General features: G+C 40.5%; 1 protein-coding gene across 1 annotated transcript; it reads right to left on the reverse strand.

The window, feature by feature from the left end:
• Nucleotides 1–4,175: 4,175 nt before the first annotated feature.
• klf17 (Kruppel-like factor 17) lies at nt 4,176–6,972 on the reverse strand. The gene is made up of 3 exons (XM_036985959.1): nt 6,732–6,972; nt 5,192–6,224; nt 4,176–5,042 (listed from the first exon to the last, which is right to left on the reverse strand). Exons 1-3 carry the CDS (start codon nt 6,816–6,818, stop codon nt 4,867–4,869), a joined length of 1,296 nt encoding a protein of 431 aa, XP_036841854.1. The 5' UTR covers nt 6,819–6,972; the 3' UTR covers nt 4,176–4,866.
• Nucleotides 6,973–10,226: the final 3,254 nt, after the last annotated feature.

Raw genomic sequence — 10,226 nt, forward strand, 5'->3', positions numbered from 1 at the left:
ACTGATGGGTCAGGTAGCTTGCCTGACATGCTTTTGTAACAGGCTTGCACATGCTGAAGAGAATGTGAAAGCTCCTTTGTGTGAAATCAGGTGGCTAGAAACAGCTAAACGTACTATGCAGTAGTAGGCTACTATGCATTGTAATTGAACCACCATTTGTCATGGAATGATGTACGAGAATGACATTCTCAGGCTAAAATTATATCTAATAGCTGTCTACAAGTTTGTATCATTCGCAGGATGTCTTTGCTGATGTCGGTGGAGAGAGACAGATGCCAAGTGAGCACAGTTCAACTGTCACATGAAAAGACATTGAAATTTGGTCTGTCCACCCTGGCCTTGATTTCAACGTCAACAGATGTCATTTTGTGGTCTGGACCGGCTTTGATTTCAGCATCCACAGATGTCCAGTACAGTACAGTAGAGCAGCAGTAGAGTAAAGTACAGTATAATGTATTATATTGTACTATACTGTACTTTACTATACTTCACTGTACTATTCTCTACTGTACTCTACTGAACTAAACACTACTTACTGTACTGAACAAAACTCTACTGTGCTCTCCGGGATGCTGGCCGGGTGGCCCCCCTAGGGGGGGTACTGTCATGCCTGCCCCCACTCTCCCTCTCTGGCGCTCAAGGGCGCCAGGCTGCCCTTCATTACGCACACCTGTCACCATCATTACGCGCAGCAGCGCTCATTGGACTCCCTTTGTTGATTGCCCCGTCTATAACTGTCTGCTCCCCCGTTTGTTCCCTGTGTCTGCATTAACGTCGTTTTTTATTCTTGTCCAAACGCTGTCCTGTCCTGTTCCATGTCATGTCCGTTGATAATTAAATGTTCACTCCCTGTACCTGCTTCTCGTCTCTACCAGCATCAACAATTACATAGTCTTTTACTATGATATCAAAAACAGTATTCCTCATCTACAGTATTTTACTGACCACTCAGAGTAGAATAACACAAATATTTTCCATTTGGATTCAATCCCATGTGTAATAAACATATTATTGAAGTATGCAAATATAAAAGGGAAAATGTGAATGCCATTGGGTTGCCTGGTCAGAGCTGTACCCACCCCACTGGTTAGTTTAGCTTCTGACCTAGTGCGGAGTTGACCCAGCTCATGATTCCTCTTACGTAAACAAATGAAACCATAACAGGGCCTCCATGACAACAAGCCACAACCCCAAACAGTGTACATTTCCTTCGGAAAGTATTCACACCCCTTGACTTTTTCCACATTTTGTTACATTACAGAGTTATTCTAAAATGGATTAAATACATTAAAAAAATCCTCAGCAATCTACATACAATACCCCATAATGACAAAATGAAAACAGGTCACTTTTTTTAGCAAATGTATTAAAAATAAAAACAGAAATAACTTATTTACATAAGTTTTCAGACCCTGTCCTATGAGACTCAAAATTGAGCTCGGGTGCATCCTGTTTCCATTGATCATCCTTGAGATGTTTGTACAACTTGATTGGAGTCCATCTGTGGTAAATTAAACTGATTGGACAGATTTAAAAAGGCACACATCTGTCTATATAAGGTCCCACAGTTCACAGAGCATGTCAGAGCAAAAACCATGCCATGAGGTCGAAGGAATTGTCCATAGAGCTCTGAGACAGGATTGTGTCTAGGCACAGATCTGGGGAAGGGTACCAAAACATTTTATGCAGCATTGAAGGTCCCCTAAGAACACAGTGGCATCCATCATTCTTAAATGGAAGAAGTTTGGAATCACCAAGACTCTTCCTAGAGCTGGCCGCCCGGCCAAACTGAGCAATTGGGGGGAAGTAACCAAGAACCCAATGGTGACTCTGACAGAGCTCTAGAGTTTTCTGCGAAGATGGGAGAACCTTCCAGAAGGATAACCTTAGTTGAGGCACATGACAGCCTGCTTGGAGTTTGCCAAAAGCACCTAAAGACTCTCAGGCCATGAGAAACAAGATTCTCTGTAAATGTGATATTTTCGTTTAGAATTTTTAATAAATTACCAAAAATGTCTGAACCTGTTTTTCTTTGTCATTATGGGGTGTAGTGTGTAGATTGATACGCAAAAATATTTAATCGATTTTAGAATAAGGCTGTAACGCAGGGGTGGGCAACCGTTTTGGCTCGAGGGCCACATCGGGATTTTGAAATTCAACAGAGCATGTTTTAGGGGAACAATTGTCTGCGCCACTCGGCCTCCCGAGGTACGCAGCGGTCTAAGGCACTGGATTGCAGTGCTTGAGGCGTCACTACAGACCCGGGTTCGATCCTAGGCTGTGTCACAGCTGGCTGTGACTGGGAGACCCATGAGGCGGCGCACAATCGGCCCAGCGTCATTCGGGTTAGGAGAGGGTTTGGCAGGCTGAGATTTCCTTGTCCCATCGCACTCTAGTGACTCCTGTGGCAGGCCGGGCGCATGCATGCTGACACAGTCACCAGGTGTACAGTGTTTCCTCCTACACATTGGTGCGGCTGGCTTCTGGGTTAACCGGGCATTGTATCAAGAAGCAGTGTGGCTTTGCTGGGTTGCTCTCGACCTTTGGCTCTCCCGAGTGCGGGAGTTGCAGTGATGGGACAAGACTGTAACTACCACGAAATTGGTATCTCGCGGGCCGGATTGAAGTGCCCAGCGAGTCGTACCCCCCCCCCCCCCCCCCCCCCCCCCTTGCTGTAACAAAATGTGGAAAAGGTCAAGGGATCTGAATATTTTCCAAAGTCACTGTATATTCATGAGTTAAAATCTGCCATCGCTTTGACTGTGTCAATACTTGGCTTCTAGAAGATGTATGTTATTACTGTAAAATGAGAAGTAATGTGTTTTAACACTTATGACCATATGTCTACCTCAACTTTTTGACACTGTTATTGAATGGTACAGTCAACTGTCCAAAAAGATAAGATATAGTTAGGCCTATATTTGGGGGACGTTAAATTATTATACACATCCTCATTCCCTGCAACCATAAGAATAATAGACAAGCAACCCAGTTACCCAGTCACTTAGGATGCCTATCTGTTAGAAGGGAAGGGACACAGCTAAAGTAAACATTGTATTTCCCACTCAGTAATGCTCAGTAAAATCCAGGTTGAACCGCCCATATTTCAGACAGAGTTGTTTTATTCAGCTCAATGTAGGCCACATAGCAGGCAAGGGGCGGAGGAAATGTTACGTTGACACAGAAGTCCCAATTGACTTAAGACACACGCCACCTTGTTTGGGATCAGAGTCTAGAATACCTACAACATACAATTCTAGTTCCACATATGGACCAGAAACACTTTTGAACTTTAGCCCATTCATATGTGGAGGTAATGGGAAGTAAAATGAAAAATGAGACCACATTATACTTGCAATATTATTACAATGTGGATCAACAGTTTTGGTAAGGACTGCTTTGTCAGGAAATGTGTTTGTGTTTAGATGAGTGTATTAGTTAATGTAATTTTGGAGATTAATTTAAGGTGAACAAAGATAATACTTTTCTTGAGTACAAAGACCAAGGAAGGAGTCATTTTCTTGCTTTGACTTGGCTCAAGCGAATTCTGATGTCACAGCTTGGTTACATCAGTGCAATGGTACAGACTGCCCTCATGAGGTAGATGATAGAATTGACAACATAATTCACTTTTAAGTGCCTAATAAATGCAAGTCGGTCAAATGAACAGGAGAGGGCGACAATCGCCATCTGTACAGCCAACCATGATATTGACCCCCAAATCCACCTTATGACAGTGTATTACTGTAAATATAGGCCTAACTATTGCTATGACATCTCTTCAGTTTGGCTTTGAAATAATTCCATTACATTGGTGGGTGAGAAGTAGTGAAGTATCCAACCTATAGTTCTTAAAATCACTGTGCTCAGTGATTTTGCAGCGTACTTTATGGGGGCGTCATAAAATGCCTACTAGTTGTCTGTGAAGGTGTGTAAATAATATAATTTTAGATTCACAGTATACTAATGGGCCATGTTCAGTAGTATGTCCTTAGGCTTGTCTTAGGAAGCTTCAATGAGTGTTGCCTGTCACTATTACAAAGGGGACGTCAGAACTAATCCTAGACCCAGTGTTATAAAAATGTATGCCCTTTATGAGAGCGTTTCGATTTCTTGGCCAGACCCTTGGACACTAATCTTAACACTATTCATGTCAAATAAGAAAATTCAAACAATTAATGTCCATATTATTTTATTTTCATAAAACACAGAGCTATTGTAACACTTTGTCTTTGTGATTTTACAAAACTATATTGCACTTACAGAGTGGATAATATTTTCTCAGAGCTTCAAGTATTTCTAGTACAGTTTTGGGAGAATATTTCCTTACAACTTTAGCATCATTTTGTATACAAAATGTATGAAACATTGAAAGGCAGTGTTAAGTACCTGATTTAATTAAGAGCACTTTGAGAAGCATAATAAGCCTAAGCATTCAAACAATTAAATAGAAAAAAAATATGTTTTGAAATACACATAATTTTATTGTAAAAACTATAGAAAACCATGGAAAGTCTGGTGATTCTTGTAAACAGCAACAAAGTATCAAAGTTATGCAGTAGGCCTAAGTGATAGAAAACAAATGTCCATTTACATGTAGGCATATGTACAAAAAATATTGGGTAGGCTACAGCCAGCCATTGTTCAGTGTTTTATTTCAAAAGCCAAAATAGCAACCATCAGCAGTCACCAACACTCAATAATTTAAATGCAAGAGTAAGCAAGAAAGGCTCTCCTTTTCCTTAAATATTGTACTCCCATCATTTAGAAGAGAATGATAGTATGTACAAGCATTTACATGTCATGTCCAGTCTATCGCCATGATACAAAATTAGAACGTTCAAAGTCAGATCCAACTGTTTCTGTTTACATGTGCCTCTTCATGTGCAGTGCGAGGTGATCTGAGCGCGAGAAGGCCCTCTCACACAAGTGGCACTGGAAAGGCCTCTGACCGGTGTGCTTTCTATAGTGACGAGTCAGCTCGTCAGACCTCGCAAATTTCCAACCACAGCCTTCCCAATTGCAATGGTACGGTTTCTCACCTGTGGATTACAAGAACAATACAGTTAGATTTTCGTGCATAGTAGGCTAGTGTCTAATTTTTTGGAGGGGGGGGGGGGGGGGGAATTGAAGATAGATTCCAACAAAACAGAAGAACATATAGGTTATATTGTAAATTAAGTGTAATTACCTGTGTGTGTTCGCATGTGAGCCTTTAGATGGGAACTCTTGGTGTAGGTCTTCCCACATCCAGGGAATTCACAGCCGTGAGTGGCTGTGCGCTTTCTCGCCCAAGACCGGCGGCCCCGTTTGGGTTTGCTATCTTCTGGCGCGTAGAACTCCAAAAGTGGCGATGATGGTGGGGTCAACATCACCCCCGGCATGGACGGGTGGTGCACCCGCATGGGCTCCCTGAACATCCTGTACTGTCCATGATACTGTAGCGCACCTTGGTGATGCGTGTACTGCGGTGGATATGGCTCATACTGTTGCGGGTGTGCCATGTTAGTATGCTGATGAGAGTTAATCTCTGTCAAGTGACAGTCTTTGTGCCCCATCCCATCTCGGGACACACTCTGTTGCATGCCATGAGGTGCAAACCCCTGAACAGTAAGTTGATGGTGCGCGAACTCTGTGTGCAGGGAACGCATGTGTTTCTCATCATACATGTGTCCTATGAAGTCACCTGCCATCATGCATGACCGCTCAGTGTTTTCTGTCTTTATTTTGTATCCCATGGGATGAGAGTCGGTCACTTGTAAGTGGACTGGAGTGGCAGTAGCTATACTCAAGGCCCGCAGTTCAGTGTACTCCCGCCTGTCCGTGGCAGGCTGCTTCAGCCTGTAGTCTAACAGTGTGTCGCTCTGATAATTCATCTCTGGGGTTAGCAGCTCGGCTACCAGACTGTGCCCAGGACTTGTGTTGAAGTTATAGCTGCCGTAAGCATTGGGTGTGAGCTGAGAACCGTCGCTGTCATGCCCTGTGCTGCAGCTTTCCGGCGACTCGGGCAGTGAGTATGAGCACGACTGTTGAGATGAGTTGTTATTGGTTCCACTTTCAGATCCAATGGTGTTGGATAAAATGAACTCTAAATCCAAGAATTTCCCCAGGTCATCTTCATCTCTGGTCACTGCAGGTGATTCAACGATACTGAGCTCCACTTCAATCTGGGATCTCAAGTCATCACCTGTTGTGCTGGTATTGCAACAATCCACTTTCCAGTCCTATAATGTAAATAAAACGACATTGTCATTCAAATATTGTTTCAGTCGAGAACCTCTTTCCAAAACAGTTGTGGGTTTTTCTTTGTGTAGCCTATATAGGCTATACCCACTGGGCACAGACGTCAGTTTTGATTTACCTTTGTTGGAGTCAACTAACATGAAATCAACTAAAATCAAACAAAAATGTCACCATGTATTTGGATTTAGGTTAAAAATTGGGGGAAATTACGAAATTCCCTTAGGTTGGTTACTTTTTTCAAATCCAATTAGTTTTCCACGCTGATTCAAAGTCATCACATTGCATTTTTTGGGTTGAAATGACGTGGAAACAACGTTGATTCAACCAGTTTTTGCCCAGTGGGTATATTTCTCTCGAGCAAATAAAATAGCGAAATAAACAAAAGAAAAGCAAGCATTATAATTAAAATTGCACACTATGTTATCAACTTTGTATGTTCAGTTAGTTTCTGTTGAAGAAATTACATCGGGGGAAAAAAGTACACTTACATGGACAATTGCAGACTGTCTTTCCTCCATCGTCTTACTGCTTGAAAACGTAGTAATCGACGGCAGCATCGCATCGGCGAGAGCCATTATAAAATGTTATTTTAGTTAACCTTTCACACCTGTCCAAATTCAGTAAGGCAAACCAAGCTGAGATATTTAGTCCAAAACATCTAACGCTATGTAGCAATCCAAGTCGAACCAAACGATATAACCCCTGATGACTGTAGTGCCCGCCAGTTATAGCCCCGTCCTGGACAGACTTTGTGGGCGTGTCAGATGTCGTTTCACCTGTTGACCAATAGGGTGAAGTGTTGAGGTAGACTTTACTACGATTTTACATGCCACCATGCATATTTATGAGAAATGCATTCATTTTAAAATCTTACAAAATATCTAAATCGTATTTACAAAAGCCATAGCATGTTTGCCTTAATTCAATAGTCAAAAGGTTGAATGGGCCTATAACAGTTTACATTTCAGTGCGTTTTAGTTTGCAGAGAAAGCTCATTTTGGATTTTAAAAAAGCCAAGTTGAATTTCTTATCATCATTTGTGAAGTCTATAGTTGTGCAATTACATTCATTGCAAGTCTATTACCCTCTAATTTCAATCAAATTATCAATCAATAATAATAACCATGTATTCATATTATTCTTGTATATGTTTTTATACATATATATTAAGGAGATGTGTTCTACATTTATATTTATTCATAGTTATTTTAATCATTGTCCTCTGTGCTTTCCCACTCAAAAACAAGGACTTCAGATTCTATCAGGGAATATAACTGAAGGGGGCGGGCGACACTTACCCCGTGCAAACTCGCTGTGCAATTAGTTCAATAATATGATCATTTCTCTGATATAATTGATCTGAAATAAATGGATAATGGTTTATACGCTTCAATAAATAGTAATGACGGTATGGCCTTCTGAATTAGCCCAGTCAGATATAAATATTTTCAAGTGTAAAAAAAAAAGTAGCAATCCTAGGCCTAACTCTCATGAATGTATCACCCGATGATCGCATAATTTTGCAAGTAAAATATCCAGCTACTTCTAGTTTCTTTTCACCTCTCTCGAACATACCATATGTTCGATTTGACAGTCTGTAGATATGCCTAATCTCAATCGGCAATATCATGAATTTGTCTCAACGTGATTCCCTAGTTGTTTAACATCCAAACAAATAGAATGTGTGACATTGTGCCATTCTCAGGACCATCGAAACAACGTGTTAATCTTAACGGTACACAAAGCAGTTACATGTTCGCTTTACATCAACAAACCCATTCGTTGGCTTGATTATCATCCAAATCAAGGTACTTGGCAAATAGAGCATCTGCTGCTGGGCTTGTCATCCTGATTACAAAGATAAATTGTTCAAATATGTTCAAATATGTCATAGAATCATATATATTTTTTGTTGAGCTGGCAATATACAATTTAAAGAATAAACAAACAAATATCATCTGATGCTCAACATGACAAGCTGCAAAAACATATTTGAAACATTGTGTTGGGCAGCCAAAATTCTGCTCCATACACTATCGTGCTATATTGTAGGCCTATTCTTTAATAGACTACAATAGTTGTTTCTAATTGAGCATAATTAAGTAAGAAATATGTAAATCCTAATTTATTCAGAATTAAACCAGAGACTCCTAGACTATCAAGAGCTCATGTGCCGAGTAGACTGCCCTGCAAGAGAATCTCCTCCATGCCTTTATACTCCGTTATTTTTAAACGTCCTACGCAAATCAGATTCCGGAGTAACCGTTGTGTCGAGAGCCAAGTGGAAATGGAGTTAGTTTCCTGAGGAAAAACTGGACACTTTTCCTCCACTCCACTTTCACTCTTCTGTGACTGCGTGTACTACACACGCACTCGCACATGTTTTTTTAGTGTCATACACACTCAACCAGTCAAAGTCATGTCCAACGATATCAAGTAGATATTTCGTTTTGGGATGTTGGCTCAATGTCAACCGAAACGAAAGCACGATTGAAAAGTTTTAGTAAAAATAAAAAACGGCCATAAACAACTTATCATTAAACTCATAACGTATAGGTAGCTATATACCTGCTACATTTTAAGAAAGAGAACAAAGGACATAGAAATAAGAGGCTATAGAAAGGCACAAAAGGAGAACGCTATTTCCTATCTTGTATAATCAAATACAATAAGACATCTAGGACAAATAGAGAGAAAGATATGAATGGTTGGTAAAAGGGTCACATTTCTCCTTTTGTATTTCTCTGTGTTCAAAGAGAGGAAGGCTCCTCTTGTTTTCCAAACACAATTTAGAAGATTGCACATTGGCAGACAGTGCCATGGCCCACTTCCTGGATCCATTTGATTTTACTTACAAGGAAATCTATGATGGGACATCACTTATCTTGATGAATTATCTTGCAAGCAGCTCATTCCAAAAATATTATTGTTCTCTCGGAACTGTACTTTTCTCATAACTTATGCCTAACTTATGCCTAAACCATATACCTCACAATTACTTATTATTGTGATTCAAATTTTAGCTTGCAAATCTAACTTGTGTTGCTGCAGCAACCATTGGTATCAGTGAATGAAAACATAGCAGAGGTGGTGTAAAAGTATGATTTGTTTACACACACAGCAGTGGTCCTCTTCCATGACATTGTCATGCATCTATGTGCTATAAGTGCACGATAACATATGTTTACACAAATGGGTTTATGTCCAAAGATACAATCATTTTTTGCAAACTATGCAGCATTCACACCACAATAAAATAGTATTGTGTCAATTGGCTTTGTATATGCAGTAATGCATTTATTTTGGCCAGATTTAGACTATTGTAAGCACCCCTTAGCCTTAGCACCTAAATCATGGCCTTTTGTACTAATGGCTCTATATGAAAGTCTTCTTTCTGTCAAGATTACACATTGTGGCTTTATCAAATATATTTTGTAGTTTAGTCACACTACTCCAATTGATGATTACTACCTTTTATTTTTGAGTCATTCATCATTCTGCCCTGTAATTGGCTCTCTATCTCTACCGCATGATTGTCCGTCATCACAAGCTAAGACAGATGGATCATGTCTGTTCAAAATAAAAAACATTATCACACTATGTCAGAAGTAGTATGGAGGTTGATACCCGGACAGCAGTAGTTGATGTTACTTCAATTCATGGCAGCCATATCACTCAGCCCCATTAGTGTGACCAAGTAAATATTTGTGCCCACCATCACTACCCCCTTTCCCGTTCAATCTTCCCTTAGCCTGCTGACCATGTTATCTGTATGAACAAGCCTAGAAGGCTTCTCTCCTCTCTATCTCCTGTAGGAGACTGGACAATAACAAAGAGGCTGGAGACGAGACCTCAATCACCACATGACTGGTTAAATGTCCCAGCCAGGAGCCAGCCGACCTGTCTGCTAGAATGAAAGGAAGAGACACAGGTTACTTCAGATGCTGTATCTTAATTTGATCATCCTGTTGTTGCACAACTTT

The sequence above is a fragment of the Oncorhynchus mykiss genome, chromosome 8 (genome assembly GCF_013265735.2).
Source record: "Oncorhynchus mykiss isolate Arlee chromosome 8, USDA_OmykA_1.1, whole genome shotgun sequence".
NCBI classification, from domain to species: domain Eukaryota; kingdom Metazoa; phylum Chordata; class Actinopteri; order Salmoniformes; family Salmonidae; genus Oncorhynchus; species Oncorhynchus mykiss.

Bases quoted from the DNA above. Each gene is read 5' to 3' on its own strand.
- klf17 (XM_036985959.1), bottom strand. From the start codon at position 6,818: ATGGCTCTCGCCGATGCGATGCTGCCGTCGATTACTACGTTTTCAAGC. The intron at 6,225-6,731 runs GTAAGTGTACTT...TTTACATTATAG, and splicing joins GACAGTCTGCAATTGTCCAT to GACTGGAAAGTGGATTGTTG. The intron at 5,043-5,191 runs GTAATTACACTT...TGTAATCCACAG, and splicing joins TCACATGCGAACACACACAG to GTGAGAAACCGTACCATTGC.